The sequence below is a fragment of the Thunnus albacares genome, chromosome 12, assembly GCF_914725855.1.
Source record: "Thunnus albacares chromosome 12, fThuAlb1.1, whole genome shotgun sequence".
Taxonomy (NCBI): Eukaryota; Metazoa; Chordata; class Actinopteri; order Scombriformes; family Scombridae; genus Thunnus; species Thunnus albacares.
Window position 1 is genome coordinate 10,339,883 of NC_058117.1, and position 19,237 is coordinate 10,359,119.

Genomic DNA, 19,237 nt, shown 5'->3' on the forward strand with positions numbered 1-19,237 from the left:
AATAACCTTTTGCATCTTTATCACTTATAATAAAACAATAAAAAGACATCCGGTTTGGTTTTTAAATAAAATTTATCTTCACATTACAAAGTTATATTGTCTGATTTAATGTTTCACATAACAATAATGCATAATGTGAAAACAAACCAGGGTTTCTTGTAATTATTTTCATATAGTTATGAAATTAACAGGTCAAAGTACAAAACATGACAACTAAAATGACAAGAAGTCACATGAACCATTAATTAGGAATAATGAACACATTTTCACAACCTGTACACTCAACCAGATTGTAAAAAGTCTCAAGAGCTCATACAAGCTTTCAGGATTTAAAAAAAATCTCTCTCTCTCTCTCTCTCTCTCTATATATATATATATATATATATGATAGCTCTTCAAGTGAGAGACAAGCAAGTGTTTATTTTTTCACTTTTTTCACTTTTTTAACACCATCCTTTGACTTGCCAGCTCCACGTCCTCTTCCTGAAAGAAAAAAAAAACAAAGTTTTATTTTTTTACTCAAAAATTATCGACTTCAAACAAAAGCAGTCAAAAGCAATGAGAAAGAAGTAAACTGCATGAACAAGCCTTCGCCTATCCAAATATAAGATTTAAATGAAAAGAATTCCCACATCGAAGCAGCACTCTAATGACAATAATTAAGACTTTACCCCACAAAGCTCTGAGTTAAAGGCTATAAGCAACGTCATTTGAAAATAAAAGTTAAAGGTCCCCTCCAGACGTGTAAAAGTATTTTGCTTGGAACAATAATGTGTGTCTGATATGGTTTTTCCACAAAAAAAGTTCAAATTACAATGTTGAAGTCCTTAAAATTACATCTCCTCCTTCTCCCTTGTACATAATTCCAGAGTCTATAAATATGTAAATATATTTCATTTCAGAAGTTCAACTGCTGGACACAAGACGTTTGCTACTTCACTGTAAAGTTCATTCTCAGTGTTTGTGTGCTGGAGGCTTCAACTTTCCACGTCACACTTGTGTAAGTTGTCTACTGGATTGGCTCTAAACTAGTTGTGATGTCACAAATCCTGCTCGTAGGTTCACATCTTAAACTCTGATTTTCAGTGAGCTCAGAGAAACGTTCCACTTTCGGCAGATATAGCAATATTGCTTTAATATAAATATATTTATTAGTGCTGTTTTAAATTTACTCTGAAATCAAATCATAATCTTTGTCATCTTGTCATGAAGAAAAGAACTACAATGAGCCTTTAATAGACCAGCATCAACAGTCCGTTACCTCCTCTGTTGGCTTTTCCACGCCCGCCTCCACCGACCCCCCGCCCTGCAGGCTTTCCACCAGGACGCCCCGCCGAGCCTCCTCTAGCAACCGGACGGCCTCGTTCACCCTTTTGTTTGGCATAAGCCACGGTTACTTTGCTGCCATCTATCTCACAGTCCTCCATGGCTTCTTTGGCGGCTTTACAGCTTTCTTCGCTCTCAAAGTCCACAAAACCAAACCTGAGAAAAATCAGACTTTTAGAATAAGTGAAAAACTATATTTAACATTTTTAGAATTATTTATGCCATAAAAAAGAAAACTTAATGCACCCTTTAGAAACTCCCGTCTCTTTATCTACAGTGACTCTTGCACTGAGAGCCTCCTCAAAGACGCTTTTAAGAGTTTCAGCAGTCGTCTTCTTAGCGAGGCCCATCACAATCAGGGTTTTTAATAGGACTGAGGAGGAAAAAAAAACACAAAAGTATTATCCCTGTTTTCATTGTTCATCATCACTCAAACAGACTTTAGAAACACTTCACATTGATGATTTTTTATCAATAAACAATTTGGCCTAATCAAGCTGCCTGCAAGACAACAGGTGACACCTTTGTGAATAATTTGACACACACAATCTCACGCACCTTTTCCCTTCTCCAGCTTTTCTCTCCCTTCACGGAATTGTACTCTGACCTCTCTTTTGCAGATCTGAATGTTTTGCGATGACTGCAGGGCTTTTTCAGCGTCTGCCACGGTTGCGAACTCGACGAACGCAAATCTGCAGAGAATTAAAACATCAGATGTTTCTTGAAAATATTTAAATACTTTCTTCGAAAACAGAGTAGGCCGGCGTACATGTACATACCCTCTTGATTTGCCTTTGTTTTGAGGTATATTGATAGTGACAGCGCTCTGAAAGACTTTCCTGAGGTTTTTTTCTTTCACGTTGGAGGACAGGTTGCTCACAAACAACATGTTGTTTGGAGGAGCTGCAGCTGTTAGAAACAACAAAAAAATCTTTCAAATGTTCAACTTCCAAGTTTAGATTCAATTTAGGTGAATTTAACGGGTTGATTGGTTGATTTAGCATCAGAGAAAAAGGAACTTAAACTCTGCAGCTACAGACAGTAAACAAGGGCCACTTTTGATTATATTCCTAAATGTCCAGTGTTTTACCTTTTGTTTTGTTGTTGTCGTCATTAGCTTTGCTGACTTTAGACACGTGTGTTTCTCCTACACGGTCCACAATCAAAACCCGGTCTTGGATCTTGGCGCCTTGTTTGTGCTGCCTTACTTTATTAGCAATGGCTTCACTTTTAAACTCCAAAAAGGCAATACTGTCAAAGAATAAGGAGATTTTATTCATTTATTTTCATACAACCATCACATCACTAAATATAACCAATAATGCATTTCCTCCATATATGACAACAAAGACAGTGAGTCTTAATGCAGATTTTTTAAAACTCTCACCCTTTGTCTGGGCTCTCAGCTCCACCAGGAAACCTGACAGCGATCGCCTTCGGGAAAACTTTCAGAATGTCTGTCTCTGTTGCATCGTACGGGACGTTCTTCAGAAACAAACATTTAGCATCTCTGGCCGCTGAAAACAAGACAGTCCTCAAATCAGACGAAAATGTCTTCACACATCTCTTCTGGACTTCCCAGATCATCACATCATAAATCCATTATTAAAGCAAAGGCATATTTGTTTTTAAAACTCAATGATGGATGCCCTCTTGTGGTTTGAACACAGAAACACCACACCTGTATCTAAAACGGCAGGAAACACAGACTTTATATCAACTTTTTACCTTTTTTGTCCTCCGGTGTAGCTTTCACCTTTTCCTCACTTTTGACCTTTGCTTTGGCGATCCTCATTGGCTTATCAAGGATCATCTCTCCATTTAATGTCAAGGCTTTAGTCAAGTCCATCTCTGAGGCCAAATCCACAAACGCATGTTTTCTACAACAGAAAAACTTTGATTTAGTATTTTTAGTGGCAGCAGTTTTCATTTTAAGTGGATTAGACAATCAATGTCAAATCCACCATCCGCTACAGGTTCCTGCCAGCCCCCCAAAAAACTGAAAATAAAAGTTAAGTTTAAAAAAACCCACAGACTTACCTGGACCGGTCTAATCTGATGTCTTGAACCAGGAGACTTTGTATGTTGAAGTAATTTGCTAATGAATTTTTGACATCTTCAGATTTTTTGGAGTTATTCAGATTGCCGACAAAAAGACAAAAACCTAAAACAAAATAAAACAAACATGTGAGGACACCTTTCCAGGAGCCAAAAAATCAGATATTTTGACAGAGCAAAGAATTCAGTCTCATTTTAAGTTTGTACCATCGTTGATGAGTTTAGTTTTCTTGGAAGGGGACGTCTCAGCAGTGGATTCTGCTTTCCGTTTCCCTTTTACTGCAACAGATGCACAATGACAGCAACATAACTATAGTGACTGACAATATGAAGGATTTCTCTCTCTCTCTATCACAAGTCATCCAATACTATTTAAACTTAAGTCGTCTGCATGTTAATTTGATTTTCTTTGTGAAGTTAATTTCACAAAGATTATATAAATACTGCCTTAGATATGAGGAATAAAGTTTAAAGGGCTTAAGGAGAGATAAAGGCTTTTATTAGTTTTACAATTCTTGATCAAATCAGAGTGATGGACTTAATAGTTTCCAAAGGTTGCAGTGTACGTAAGAGTGAATTTAATATATTTAGAAAGTTTTGAGTTTCTGGTGTGTTGTTAAAGTGCCACAATCAGGAGAATCAAACACATTTTGGGTTTACTATACGTTATGTCAGTCTGTGCTGATTCAGCAGTTTATATTCATGAGAAAGCAACTTTAGAAAGAAAGAAAAAAGAAAGAAAGAAAAAATACTAGTAAAAAAAGAACAAATGACTTTCAGACATGTCCTCACCTGCCTTCTCTTTGTCAATCATCTGTTCGCTTTCCTCTTTAATATTGCTGCACTTTCCTTCCTCAATCTTCTTCTCCCAGGTTACAGTTACTGTAGCCGTACTTTCGTTTTCTTCAGTGACAGTGTTCATCTGAGATTCTGGAGACAAAGCTTCATTACTGGCACAGCTCAGTATTTCACTCAGATAAATCTTATTATGTTGTATTCTCAGTACCTTGTTTATCTTCCACGTCCTCCATCTTTGTGTCAGTACTCTGGCTGGGAGCGTCCTCTGTGGAGCGCACTGCATCACTTACAGAGACAGTCTGAGCCGGTTCTCCTGAAAAAAAAAAAAAAAACAGTTAAAATAATGTATGATTTAAAAGCAGAGAAAATATGTAACTGTTAGAAACAATTGTAACCCTTGTGAATGCAGCTTTTTGTGGCCTCTGTTTAAGTCTATAAAGACTGTTTCATGTTGGAAAGAGATTTTTGAGTGGATTATCACTTTAAACCTGAACAATGAGTGGCTCCTTTTGGTTCCTTCACCTGAACCCAAATATAAATAAACACTAACATTACATCTGCAACTTGAATGACAAAGAACACAACATTTCATTCATAAACATGAAGAGTCGGGATTTAAAGACAGTGCTGTCATTCTGCCTAAACAGTTATTTTTGTGCGACGCTGAAGTCATGAAGTCTTCAGATTCAAAGGCTAAAGGTGAGGGAAATATAAATGAGGTTTAGCAGCAGATTATCTTTTTTATACTACTTTTAGTTATGAAACAGAATTACACTTCATAGTTTTTTTTTTATTTTACCAGGAAAGCCTCATTTCAGGGCCTCAGGGCGATTTTACTGATATTCCTCCATTCAGACAACATAAGACCTGAGGCTATATTTATCACTCCTAACTGGCCAAAAATCCTCAGTGATGCATTTCAGTCAGATTTTTAGGACAATGAATAAAAGCATCTTATGAACTTTCTTAACTTAGGAAATAACTCCTTTCTCTGCCAATATTTTGGAGAGCACCAGAGGAGTCCGAACCTATTAGGAGTCACCAGGAGATGGCATTCAGGCAGAAATATTCCATGAGAGGAGAGATGTTTTGACAACACTTCATGGCAATAAGCTTATTGAAAGATCGGTCTGGCAGAAAAAAAAAAGTGCTCACGCAACATTTTATTATAACAGGGGACATGCAGGTTTGCAACAGTGATGATTCTGTCAGAACCGACAATTTCTGCAGACATAAATCAAACTTTGATCGTGCTTATGGTCGTCGTAAAGATAATGTGCATGCCGAAGTTCCTCAGTGAAAGCAGACTGAAATTTATAGACACAATCTTGTCCTCCTGGCTGGATGTCAGCTGCATAATGAGGAATATCTCAACTTCATTACAACAGGTAAAATATTTTTATATGGTCTTTTATGTCTTTATCGTTTTTTTATAGTAGTGTAGGCTGTAATATTTTAGAGCGATGTTAATATTGTTATGGTGCATTTCCCAAGACGTGTTTGACAGAAACAACTGTTTCCCCTTCATGTAGGGAACATAAGTTAACAAAGGTTGTATGGATGCTGGATGAGGCCAATGAGTCAAATTACCTTCTATATAGGCAATTTTTTTTTAGCCATTGAGTGGCTTTGTTTACAGTCTGCTATGTAGGCTAAACGTAAATATCATTTTGCAATCTAATTTTAACATAATATTTTTGCATATATAACCTTGGTAGGTACCTTGGTTATTTACTTAGACAAATAGAACCTACACTCAATAAAAGTGGTGTTTTTCGCACTTCAAATTGTAGCAGTGTAATATTTCGAACAGAGACTGTTAGAGAACTATGACACGTCATAATAATTTTGTTTTGCAGAGTGTCATAAAATAACAACGTCACCCTCTCGCCTAGGAGTAATCCTCCTTACTAAAAGTCAAGCAGGAGAATTTTTAGGCATACGTTAACTTTAAGCAGGATTCCTAGGAGTGATTTTAAGAAGTTTGATAAATATGGCCCTCAGCTGCTAAATCTCATCATTTATGTTTCACTTAAAAAGGACAGGTTCACAATTTTTCAAGTCTGTCTTAAAACTGTAATCATTCCTCCTGTTCATACTGGCTGTTAAAGATCCTCTTCAAATGTGCTTTCAGCGTTAGTGATGCATTTAAAAGTTGATCTGAAGCTTATATGAGACTTCAGCAGTCTGAGTTAGTCATATAAAGTGGATATCTGCCACATTTACAGTCTTTTTAGCATCAAATTCCCTCTTTGTGTTTCCCTGTTGAGCTGTGGTGGAAGTATAGTAACAAAAAGAGGGACTTTGGCACTGAAAAGACTTTAACATTGAAAGATATCTACTTGATTTGACTCATTTGGATGCTGAAGCTTCATAATAGCTTCAGATAAACTTTTAAAAACATTTTTGCACAGATGGAGAACTGTGGATTTTGTCCCCCATCACTTACATTGTGAGTGCATCATGAAGGGATCTTCTAATGGTCTGTATGAACAGGAGGAATAATTACAGCAAGAAAAACATGTTTCAATGTTCATTTGGGCTCCTGACTGTTGTTTTAGGACAGACTTTAAAAATTGTGAACTTGTCCTCCTATCCTTTAACTCTCCTCGTCAACTTCTGAATCAGAAACTGCGAATTGGAAGCCAACTTCAGCGTTATTTTGTTTGCAATGTTTAAAACTCATAGACCATATCTCACTTGTATGAGAGATATGGTCTTAGCAATAAGTCTTCCAGATCTTAGGATTATGTCTTGTATTTTTTTCAAAACTGAGTCACATTTTTTGGTTTCATATGAGAAGACTTTTAAGTGATAAACACAGTTCAGTGGAGGAAAAACCCTCCTGTCCTAAAAATAAAAACTAATGCAATAATAAATTGTTCAGACACTTACCATCAGTCATTTCTTTGTGAGTCATATGATCACTTGCATTTGTTCTCTTTTCAGCATCTTCACCCTCTTGTTCCTCATTCTTCTCCCATGACACAGTTACCGTGGTCGTGCTTCCTTTTATTTCGATCGTGTCCATTTGAGAATCTGAGGAGGCAGCTTCATTACTGACACAGTTCAGACTTTCAGTCAGTCATAATATGTGATGTATTTGCAGTATTGTACCATTGTTATCTCCTACTTCCTCCATGGCCTGATTCATCTCGACATCTTTACTCTCCTCTGTTCCAACTATTTCTTTGGCTGGAGAGACAGTAATTGTGAGATTTAAAGTTACTGTCATATTCAGCCTGAACTGTCGTGTTAATTGTACATTTCCAGGTGTTTAAAGAGTAATGACTTACTAGTGGTGGTGTTGTCCTCTTCTTCTGCAGCCTCACTGATGACAACTTTGCTTTGTCTTTTTCTACGTCTTGTAGCCTGAAAGAAACACACATTCAAAACATCATAAATGACACTGTGCTACAGCATGTTATTAAGAACAGAGTGGTAACTATCACTTATTTAGTCTAATTTAAACTATCAATCATATAGTAAAAATTGAAAACTACAAATACCCCATTTACAACAAAACAAAACAGAAAAATTAAGCATTAAGAGGCTTGAACAAGGTAAAGTTTGGAATTTGTTAGTGATAAATGACTTCAACTATTACTATCAATTATCAAAACTGCTGCAAATCTGTCCTGCTTGAGTTAGATTCAATACTATGAATTAACCACTTAAAATAGTGTTTGCAGGTATTAGAGGTAACCAACTGTTAGCTAGTTTCTGAAGCTAACAAGAGCAACACAACAATAGTTTAAAACAATCTAATTGGTGCACGTTGAGGCCTGACCAATGTTAATGTAATGTAACGCAACTCTTACTTCTGTCTTTGACATATTTGGTATTACAGCGGCACAAAACCACAAGATGGGGTGTCTAGTTGCAGCCGGTAGCACACGTGTGTTGAGCTAAAAACATCCACATGCAACACATTTTTGAAGCGACGCACTGCGCATGTGTACGCTTCACTACGGGTGCCCACAGAGAAGGAAATGTTACGTTAACGCGATTCTATATAAACTAGTTTCGGAATCTCTCGCCTCAACACATACGTTATTGTGTCCGCTTCACTGCTTTGAGCACATATTGGGTAAATGTTGGATTTTAGTTTGACATATTTAGAGAGTTAAAAGGTATATGTTCTTTTTTTCAAAGCTCAACTGTTATTTTCTGACAACTAACGTTAGCTAATCTAATAGGCAGTTAGCTTAACACTTGAGTTGGTCAATTCTTACTTTACGTTACCTCATTCACCAAGACTCAAGTGAAGAGAAACTGATTTTGATATATTTATCTGTAAGTCAAATAATAGCTGAACTTCGTTATATTTTTCACACAGTATGTATTTTTTATTCGGCGTGAGGACTAAAGTGTACTGATTGTAAGTATCGTTATGGACTCAAAACAGGTTGAACTGGAATTGGATCTGGATTTCGTAGAAAATAAGGTACGAAGGTCGAGTTACAGCCTCAGCCGGTGCACATATTAGGAAATATCGGATCACACCAACCATTCAGGCTACACAACAAGACCAATATGAGCTGACCTACATGGTCTAGGTCAGTTCATATTGGTCTGACACCACCATGGGGAGTCAGAGGAACGGTTTCAAGAAGGAAAGCTTCATTTTGTCGGTGGACGTCGGTACAACGTCTATCAGGTGTCACGTCTATGATAAGGAGGCAAAAATCCGAGGATCATGCACCACCAAGGTACTCATCTGCTTCTCTCTGCCCTTTCAGGTTGATATTACTCACATACGCCCACTTACAACAGTCTCCTTTGAAATGCTGCATAATTTTAACTCTTCAGGCCTCTAAAACTGCTCTGTGAAGGAAAAAATCACTCTTCAATTAAACTGTTCATAACTCTCCATACACCCTATGTCAAAGAAAATAGGTTTGTTTTTTGTTTGTTTTTTTATGAAGGGGTCGCAAGCAAAAAAAAGATAGGGAACCACTGCTGTCTGATTGGACAAGTCAGATTTAATGTCATACAAAACATACATGTGGAAAGCAACATTTACTGAAAATTTGCACTCATGACTATTAATGATCTCTTAATTAAGACAGTTGGTTTTGTTAAAACTATAGTCTACATGCATTTGTTTGTTTTTCTGTTATTTAGGTAGTTCCCCTGTATCCAGAGGTGGGACACGTGGAGATGGACCCAGATGCACTATGGAAGGGGTTTATTACAGTGGTCAAGGGAGCTGTTCAAGGTACAGTCACGCCAGCTATCTGTTCTCGCAGCTCTTTCCACAACCATACTAGTTTCAAATTCAAGCTGCTTTTATCAGTTAGAACAAATTCACTCAGGAAGTTAAAGACTGATTATCATGCACTGAGATATCAGTTTTTTTGACACTCTTACATTCAATGATAGCCCAGCAGCCCTGCCATAAATGACACCTTTCAAATAAGTATGGCATATTCAGTTTATGCTCAGACTTCAGCTCCATGCTCATTTTGGGGCCTGGATGTTGAGTTGTTTTTTTGGGCTAGAATATACTGACAGGTAAACAGTTCTAATGTTTTGACCTCAACTCACTAGAAACACTTTGTGTGTAATCCTGTCATAAAAAAACTATTCTTAGCATGCAAATTTGAACAGTTGACTGGACTGGTGATTATATCCCCACTAGAAGCACAGAACAGGTCGTGAATTTACATGAGACAGTTGTCTGCACACAATCATTTGTGAGTCCCAGTTTCAGTTTCTCACTATTTTAATGTGTATGTGCTTTTGCTGCTGTTCTTGTGATATAGATACAGGAGTACACATGCATCAAATAGAGGCCCTTGGCATCTCTACTCAACGAAGCACCTTCACAACATGGGATAGGTAATCAGATTACCTTTCTTTATCTCTACTTTATCTTTTATTTTCCTCCCAGTCTGGTTCCATTCTCGGTTCATTTAGCTTCATCTCTTTCCCTTTGACAGGAGAACTGGGGTTCCTTTCCATAATTTCATCAGCTGGCAGGACCAGAGAGCTGCAGACCTGGTGAAGTCCTGGAACAGATCATGCACCATGAAAGTGAGTCTGTTGCTGCCCAGCATATCTACTTTCCATGCACTATTTCCTTAAGTGAAAAAATGATGTACTACAGAGAAGAGGGACTAAATAATCTATATTATTTTAAATCAGCCTTGAATAGATGTCACTTCATACAGAAAATGTTTGTTTGTTTGTTTTTACGACAATCTTAGGCAATCCATGGCGTGATGAAGGTGCTTTACTTCCTGACCAGGCAGAAACGGTCCCTTGCAGCGAGTCTTATTGTCTTCACCACCCAACATGTCACCTTCCGCCTCGTTTGGGCCCTTACACACTACAAGCAGGTGTGTTTGTTTTTTTGCATGTGTGTGTAAGCTTTACCTTTAAACCAGTGACCTAAAACAGTCACAAACACTTTGACCTGCTCGGTAAACACACTGTTATCGAACCACTGTTTGATGTCAAAACAGCATTTCTACAGTGAAGAAATACAATAAAGGAAAACGGAAATAGTGAACACTGAAAAGCAAAGTAAAGTTGTCTCATCTGATTGCAGAAGTTGTGCAGTTTAATTTCAAGATTTCACATTTAACCTTTTACTAGGCCTGCAACTCATGACTAATTAATTTCATTCTCGATCAATTTCTCTGGTCTATAAAGTGTCAGGAAATAGTGATAAATGTTCGTCACAATTTCCTAAAGCTCGAGGTGACGTCTTTAAAACGAAACAGAGAAAAGCATAATCACACTTGTCAATAGATTCGACTTTTCAGTAATTGTGGTCATTCTCAAAAACGATTGTCCTGACATGGGTGTTAATGCATTAAATATCATTTAAGAGGATAACAAAAGCATTTAATGACATCAAACTGGGAGAGGCCGCGTTATCATTTACCACACAACAACACAGCCTTCACTCAATCACTTCTCTTTTCAGCCTCATCATGTTTCTTTCTTCTCTCAGGTTCGTCAAGCAGTAGCTGAAGGCAACTGCTGCTTTGGAACAATAGACACCTGGCTCCTGTTCAAACTCACAAAAGGTGTGTTTGGATTTTGTTAAGCTCATGTAAATAGCAGCTCCCTAGTATGTGCACAGCCTCTTTTGAAAATAGTCCTGCAATAAGTATATTTTGTCCAGTGGATTCTATTTCATACAACAGGATTTTAAGAGTTAGACAAAATGTTCTCTGTGTCTTGAGTCCTATTGCACCACAGATGCAACTAAAATTCCTCCAAAATGTCTTAGCTAACTCCTGTGGGAGGGGATTTGAAAAATGACCAGGAGCTCAAACAAGTTTTGTAACCCTCTGCAAAGGAAAATTTTGATAACATCTGTTTGTAATCGAATCTGTTTCAGGATTTGTCCATGCTACAGACTACTCTAATGCCAGTGCAACAGGGATCTTTGACTCTTACCAGGTCTGTTATGTCATGTTTGTTCTGTGTTTGTTAGTCTTATTCCGTGGCTGCTTTTCATTTCATACCTCTGTATTATTACTCTGTTCACAGATGTGTTGGAGTAGCTTCCTCTGCTCTCTTGTTTCTCTGCCTCTCTCTATTTTCCCCAAAGTAGAAAATACAGGGTGAGTCAACTATTTCCTTCAAACTCCAAGTTACATTTTAAACATGCCCAAGCCAGTGACAGTCTTTTAATTAGAAAAGCGTTAATCATGTTCTCAATAAGTGGATTTCTCTCAGTATTTAACTGTTACCCAAATGCCAGAGGTCCACTCAAGACTATTATTAATCATCTTGTATTTATTACAGTTGGTTTTGTTTAAACCTTTAAATCATGTCAACACCACCACACTGCTTTAATATCACTGCACCTCAGTATGGATGTTGTTGTGAAACACAATCCTGGCCTGCAGTTGGCCTGTAGAGGACTGATGAAGAGCGAGAGATGATTGTCATTGTTTCTGATATCTCTGGTTTCTCCTTCATGATGCACCAGTCATCACTTTGGTTCCACAGACCCGTCTATCTTCGGAGTATCCATTCCCATCATGTCAGTGGTGAGTTGTCAAGGTCTTGGCATTGCAATCTCTGTTACTGTATCTGTGTGATTATGATTGGAAGCATTTATTTCAACCCTCTCTGTTCATGCCAGTGTGTCAAAACCATGATGTTGTAACAAGGGAAGTTAGTTATTAGAGTTGTTCAGTTAATCAGCCGCAGGAAACAACTGGTTCCTGCTTCTGATTCAGTTCAACTGGAAATGACAAAAGTTTAAAACAGACGAGACAGGATTTGATGTTTTTACAACATACGAATGACTTCCTCTGCCCTCCTGCTGTAGATGGCGGACCAGCAGGCGGCCATGTTTGGAGAGTGCTGCTTTGATGTAGGTGATGTCAAGATCACCATGGGAACAGGTACCTTCATGAACATCAACACCGGCAACAAACCGCACACGTCTGTAACAGGTAAAGTAAAATAGATGCACATTAAGATGATTATATCTAAACTTGTCCATATTGGCCCATTACAACACTGTGTTTCCTCTCTGCAGGTCTGTATCCTGTGGTTGGGTGGAAGATCGGCTCAGAGGTGGTGTATCTGGCTGAGGGCAACGCAGCAGACACTGGCACTGCCATCAAATGGGCAGAGAAGCTGGGTGAGTGATGAGGTGCTCACAGTAGGCTACCTGCATAGGTGGACCAAACATCACACATAGTTAGTGACTAGCTGGTGAACATAGTGGAACATCTAGCAGCCAGATATTTTTCTGGGAAGTTGGTGGAGATAAAAATAGAGTTAGAAAGAGAGTGAATGTTAGCAAAGTGTCAGGAAAACACCTCCAAATGAATGCTAATGTTGCTCAGTGTTTGCAGCTGCTGGAAATGTTAGTAAGCAATTGTTTTTTAACATGTTCGGCATAACGACTTTATAAGTTGACTATACGTCAGTGTTGGTGTTTTCTGCTTGCTCAGCTACCCCCCTGAGTGGCCAATGAATGCAGTGAATACCTTCGTTATATGAATGGTCAGTGACTGACAGATTCAAACATGATGTGTGTGTGTTTTTGCAGAGCTCTTCTCTGATGTCCGGGATACCAGCGCTATGGCTTACAGTGTCAGTGACTCAGACGGAGTGTGTTTTGTCCCTTCATTCAGTGGCCTGCAGGTAGAAGTGAACTTAATGCATGTGAGCGTGTCTATGTCAAAACAAACCTGTTTCTTTTTTAATATACAGTTTGCATTTGGCACAATGTGTCATCACCAATGATATCAAAGCAAAACAATATGTGTATCTAGTGTTTTAGCACATGTAGGATATTGATTGATAGTATAGATTGATCTTTAGCCATTTATTTCTGTTTTTGTCCCTCTGTAACATTGTTATGTGGTCTTTATTTTTCTCTGCTCCCATTGTGAACTGGCCTTTGTAAGTGTGTGTCTTGAATGTTTATATTTTTATGCAAAGATATTATTTCTCAATCTTTTTTTTGTTCTTATAGCTTATAGCTGTTGAGTTTTGCTTCTAGCATAAGACATCAGGACCATTTCATATATTTTTTTTAATCAGCTCAGTTTTTCACCTCCAGACCGTTGACATGTTATTCTCTATACATCCAAAGGCTCCTCTTAACGACCCTAAAGCTTGTGCTTCCCTCATGGGCCTCAAACCCTCCACCACCAAATGTCATCTGGTCCGTGCTATTCTAGAGTCTGTCGCCTTCAGGTGAGTCATTTTGAAAAGATACTGTAGTTTCCATCTAACTTATTAGATGTTTCCTTGTTCATGATGACTGACATTCTTTCCTTGCTCTTTATTCTTTACAGAAACATGCAGCTGTATGAGACGATGCTAAAAGAAACTCACATTCCTATCACAAAGATCAGGTACAGTTTGTTTCATGTACTGTGCTAGTCAAACAATCCCTGATTATAGTATTGTAAGTTCTGCAGATGAGAAAGACTTAATGTAGGCATTTAACTCACGTCTGGCCAGGAGGGGCCTCTCTTTAATATTCCAGCTTAGAGGCCAATATCCAAATGTAGGATTTGGTTTCTAGCCAGCAAACAGAGTGTAACAGAATGAACTCATGTGCACCCTGCCTCTACTAATGCAGTTCAGCTTTTATTGGCAATGCATTATAGGTGTATGTTTCTCTAATACTGTTACAGTAAAGTAATTGAGTGCTCCTTCTTTCTTTCCTTTCTTCCTTCATTCTTTCTTTCTTTCTTTCTTTCTTACTTTCTTTCTTTTCTTTCTTTCTTTCTTTCTTTCTTTCTTTCTTTCTTTCTTTCTTTCTTTCTCAGGGTGGATGGGGGGGTTTCTTCAAATGACTTCATCATGCAGCTCACTGCAGACCTTTTTGGTAGAAAGGTAGCCAGACCACAGCATAATGAAATGTCGTGTCTGGGGGCTGCTTTTGTTGCTGGACTTGGAGTGGGTACGCAGACACACACACACTCTCTCATACAAACACGTCTATCTGAAGAAGATGTACGTTGTATGCATTTTTAAAATTAATATAATTTTGGGGGGCATTTTATGCCTTTTTATTAGATCATGATAATGGATAAAAGCCAGGGATCAAGGGAAAAAGGAATGCAACAAAATTCGTTGGCCAGATGCATGGTCATCGTCTTAACCTCTAAGCCACGGGGGAGCTCCTGTGTATGCGTTTGAGATTCTGATCCATGTCTGACATATGAGAAGCATTGATAGCACAGTTTCCCAATGTTGGTTGTTGTAATGGAAAATGAATTTATACTGACTACACTTACAGTGTATGAATTGGGCAGGAAGGATAGTCTTCAGATCAGCAGTTCTTTGAGATTGCTGCAGCAAACTGCCAGCTGGGTAAAGCTTAGAGAAGCTGTTCATTACAAATTCTGTAATGTGCAGATGAGATGAGACGATGATCTGTCAAGCAGTCAGAAAGACGCTTCAATGTGACTTTTTACTTTTCATGCTACATCACAAACTTCATGAACTTCATTTGAAAGGTTCTGATGAAAAGTCCTATTTTTATTCCTGCACTGGCAGAAAAAAGCTAAATGAAATGCTGCTGCTTGTTATATAAACTGTTTTTCATTATTCACATTATGTAATTATATTGTTATACATTAGTCAGTCCTTAATCAGATCAAACACAGAAGATGGATTTGCTTGTTTGTTTTATAACAAGTCAAAAGCAGGTGTTGCTGATGAGTGAATAATAATATGAGTCACTGGTTTCAGAAGCATCAGTTCTTAGTGAAACAGGAGCCTGTAATGTTTGGAGATTAGTCACCCTTTCAACCATCGATTGGCAGTGTATTTGGGGGTGTGGGTGGAGGGCCGTCCCTCAAATCATTGGCCTTTTAATATCCAGCTTGTCAGACTACAGCAGTAAAAGACTAGAATAGACTAGAGCACATGACCCCTGACAGCTGCACAACTTTCATTGTTGGTCTCTGACTCAGAAATAGAGTCTGTCCAGTCTGCAACAGCGTCTATGAATGGATGTGTCCAGTATGAGGCAATGCACTAATAATGACTCCTCTATACATGGCTGACTTAAAAAAAAAAAAAAGCAGCAGTGTCCTAGCTCCTTGGCATATTTTCTTTTTTCTTTCCCAAAATAATCAGTTTCTCAAAATTCTGCATTTATAGGACGTCCTGTATTATACACAGGATGTTAAAAAATAGCTTTAAGGTAACTGTGTTAATATTGTTTCCCAAAGTCTTCTCTCTTACTACTGCTGTCACCGCAGGCTTCTGGAGAACCCGGGAAGAGTTGAAGAAACTGCAGAGCAGCGACGAGTTGTTCACCCCCCGTGAAGTACACAAGGAAGATGCTGGTAGCCCAAGTCGGGAGTACACCGCCGTCCTCCAGAGCTGGGAGAGAGCTCTCCGACGATCCATGAATTGGTATAAGCCTTAACACTGGACGCACACTGGACGGAGGATGAAGACATGACTTCTGAGTACACGTGAAAGCAGATGGTCCTTTTTCAAGCACAACGACGGTTTAAAGACACAACAAGCATCAGTTGTGTTTCTGAATCAATTTTTAATGAATTGTTTAATTTTTTTGTGAATCCAAAATGAATCCTCGTCCAGTTGCTAAAAAAACGTGATGTAAATCTTTTGGTGATGGTTACTTGGTCTGCTGCGTAAGCTTTACCAGCAGCCACCGAAGTCTTTCAAGGGGAAGTGACAGCCATTTTGTTCCTACTGTTTAATGAAATACAGCTGAAGGTCAAACGCACTGACATTATGATACTGCACTGTTAACTACGGTTGAAAGTTGGATTGTGGGAAAGGTCTAGCATAGGACTGATCCGGGCCGTCAGCTGCCTTCACTACATTCACAGCCCTGACGAGGCATGACATGGTGATCACAAATAGTTACTATACCTTTTACTTGATTTCTGCTCAGTGTAGCAGCCTGATCAGAAGTGTCTTTCATTTATTTACATACCTCAAGTCATCGGTGCCTCCTCATATTACTGTATTTTATCCAGAGGGAGGATTTGTACATTTTCCCACATGGGGGCACTAATGACTGGCTTTACAGCTTTCATTTATGAATTCGCCATAGCAACCACATATCATATTTTAATAAGGAGCCACAGATTCAAATCATTATCCCAGATTGATCCTCTGTGGGGGGGGAAATAGACAACCCTTGACCCTTCTTTTTACGATGCCTCAAGATATTCCGGGCTACAAATAGGAAACAGAATTTCAAGATTTTTTTACTTGCCAATATGTCTTTTTTATGTGCCTGTATCTTCTTGAGTTAACATAGTGTTTTAAATATGTCAAAAACATTCTAAACCAAGTCATACATGTTGGAAATGTGGAGCAGCTTCATTTTTCCAATCATGAACTCTAAGTGGGATGTGCCAGTAAATTTTCCTGCTATGATTATTGTGGCCAAAATGATCACGGTAAATAGTATTATCACAAAAATCATCAAAATTTTCTAAATTACAACTTGTAGAACTAGAATATACTCTAGTAAAATTACTTCACACCATGATCGCCTTGGATTTAATCAAACCAAACAAACTGAACTGTATAAAGCTGCATCAAAAAACATCAAAAACACCACAAACAAAAGCAGGATGGTTGTTTAATATTAAGGCAGTTGACTGGAAACTGCTTTAAATACATTGTTCTGATTTGTATTGGTTGTTATTGTTCTGCACATGATTGCTCCTCAGACTTCCATCAGATAAGATTCATGAATTTGGAATTTGAATTTTACTTTTGTTTATTATCAGACTACTTGTCATTAAGTGTGTTTCCATCCACCTGTTTTTATTTGCCTTTTCAATTTGCACATAAAAAAGCTGAGTGGAAACACTGAAAATTCAAAAACATCTCTAACTATCTCAAAAAGAGGTTTTTTAAAAAACTTTTTTTTTTCCCTCTAAACTTCCAAAATTTAACCAAAAATCAAAGATTAGAGAAAAAACTCAAAAACTGAAAACAGATTTGTATGTCAGAAATTTGTTTTTTCTTATTTTCTCTCCCATTAATCCCCTTTAGAGGGGCCCGACTGGGCTAAACTAGCTAACTGTACATAAAGTAGTTAAAACTAGCTCCACCTCCAGCAGCTACAACAGTAACATGCTGTTCTAACACTGATGCTTCAGTATTAATAATCTAATGATGTCATATATAATAATATATCAGTCAGAGGGACCAAACTACTACTGCATTAGTTTAACTACTTCAAGCTGCTAATACTGTACTTTTAATTAAATGGGGTTATTTATGAAGGACTTTTACTTGTAATGGAGTTTTTATAGGATCTGAATACTTCTTCCACCACTGCTGCTTTGTCTCTTTGACTGGTAAAAAAAAAATGTGTTTTCTTGTGGTGTATCAAAACGAAAGTGCTAATAAAGACAGGACAGCTGTGTTGTGTTCACGGTACCCTCTGAAAACGGTTAGAATCACAGTCATGCCTGTAATGGAAATGGTGTTTCACCAGGTATAGAGTACAAAAAGGTTTACTGGCACATCTCTACTTCTTACATTGCACTTAAACTAAATACATCACTTGTGATACACGATGATGATGATGTTATAGTTTAAATACTGTGACTGGAACAAAATCTAATTGTATAGGTTTTGTTCATATTAAGGGATTCCCACTGGATTTTAGTATTTAACTGTTTTCCTCTTCTTTAAATGTGGAACATGTCAGTCCTATCCATCCCTGTGAATCTCATTCCTGATCTATTTGCTGAGTATTGTTCATTTTTTTTGCCCTGTTCAATACTGTAATATTTTTCTTTATATATGACGAAGGTTTGTTATGCAAAGTGACACTGTGCATAATGCTGACATCAATGATATTCCAAGTCGTTAAATGTGAGATTTTCTAATACTTATACTTCATTCAGTTCTTGAATGGCAAATGTTGACATCCCAAGCTGCTGGGAAATAACTAATACACTTGTGTAATCATACATTTTGTTACTAAATTGCATAATAATATCAAGTGCTGCATATAGTGCAAAAGGCTGAGTATTAAAGATATTAATTATCAGCAGTTGCTTGTGGTGATTGGAGTGTCTCATGCGTACAGTATTGTAGGTGTCGCTGTCTAAAGCGTTTTACCTCCACCAGGACTCCTGCCTGGGGAAATGATCAGAAACACAGGCTGTTAGATGATTGTAGGGTTTGCTTCCCATTGATGTGACCAGTCTCGCTGTGAGGGTTGCTATGGCAGCTTGCTGATGGAGTGACTGAGAACAAATGGGGTGTGTATTCCTGCTCATGGTATGCTGGTATGGTGAAGGGGGCGCTAATTGAGTGCACAGAAAGGGGCTTTTCCTAAACAATGGGAGGATTGTGTGCTCGCTCACTCAGAGGAAGAGAAGAAATGAGTTTTGGGGTATGTCGCAGATCCATAGTTTTTCTCTATCAAGTCGCCCCCCCTCCCACAGCCGAACACTTCCTCTGGTGTGGCTGTCAATCTCAGCTTTCTCCCTCAAACGCAGGCAGTTTTTTTGCCAGTGGGCTTGGCTTGCAGTGGGATGCCTTCGCGGAGAAAAATGTGCTAGAGTGAGTGAGACAGACAGGACTAGCCTATGAATCA

General features: G+C 38.2%; 2 protein-coding genes across 2 annotated transcripts; one reads left to right on the forward strand and one right to left on the reverse strand.

Moving 5' to 3' along the window:
- Positions 1-53: 53 nt before the first annotated feature.
- LOC122993737 (nucleolin-like) lies at positions 54-8,114 on the reverse strand. Its single transcript, XM_044368144.1, has 16 exons — positions 8,004-8,114; positions 7,479-7,554; positions 7,300-7,377; positions 7,078-7,221; positions 4,391-4,495; positions 4,177-4,314; positions 3,592-3,663; positions 3,367-3,490; positions 3,055-3,206; positions 2,714-2,843; positions 2,417-2,577; positions 2,106-2,235; positions 1,885-2,018; positions 1,573-1,699; positions 1,262-1,482; positions 54-483 (listed from the first exon to the last, which is right to left on the reverse strand). Exons 1-16 carry the CDS (start codon positions 8,016-8,018, stop codon positions 419-421), a joined length of 1,872 nt encoding a protein of 623 aa, XP_044224079.1. The 5' UTR covers positions 8,019-8,114; the 3' UTR covers positions 54-418.
- A 40-nt stretch (positions 8,115-8,154) lies between these two features.
- On the forward strand, positions 8,155-18,685 carry gk5 (glycerol kinase 5). Its single transcript, XM_044368145.1, has 17 exons — positions 8,155-8,272; positions 8,591-8,894; positions 9,310-9,403; positions 9,951-10,026; positions 10,128-10,221; positions 10,395-10,526; positions 11,147-11,222; positions 11,540-11,601; positions 11,692-11,765; positions 12,137-12,197; positions 12,482-12,608; positions 12,695-12,799; positions 13,214-13,308; positions 13,763-13,866; positions 13,968-14,027; positions 14,448-14,581; positions 15,891-18,685. Exons 2-17 carry the CDS (start codon positions 8,769-8,771, stop codon positions 16,058-16,060), a joined length of 1,590 nt encoding a protein of 529 aa, XP_044224080.1. The 5' UTR covers positions 8,155-8,272; positions 8,591-8,768; the 3' UTR covers positions 16,061-18,685.
- Positions 18,686-19,237: the final 552 nt, after the last annotated feature.

Coding starts and splice junctions, on each gene's coding strand:
- LOC122993737 (XM_044368144.1), bottom strand. Junction 3,664..4,176: donor GATTGACAAAGAGAAGGCAG/GTGAGGACATGT, acceptor CATCTGTTGCAG/TAAAAGGGAAACGGAAAGCA. Junction 2,236..2,416: donor CGACAACAACAAAACAAAAG/GTAAAACACTGG, acceptor TGTTTCTAACAG/CTGCAGCTCCTCCAAACAAC.
- gk5 (XM_044368145.1), top strand. CDS start 8,769: ATGGGGAGTCAGAGGAACGGTTTCAAGAAGGAAAGCTTCATTTTGTCG. Junction 12,800..13,213: donor CAAATGGGCAGAGAAGCTGG/GTGAGTGATGAG, acceptor GTGTTTTTGCAG/AGCTCTTCTCTGATGTCCGG. Junction 14,028..14,447: donor ATTCCTATCACAAAGATCAG/GTACAGTTTGTT, acceptor TTTCTTTCTCAG/GGTGGATGGGGGGGTTTCTT.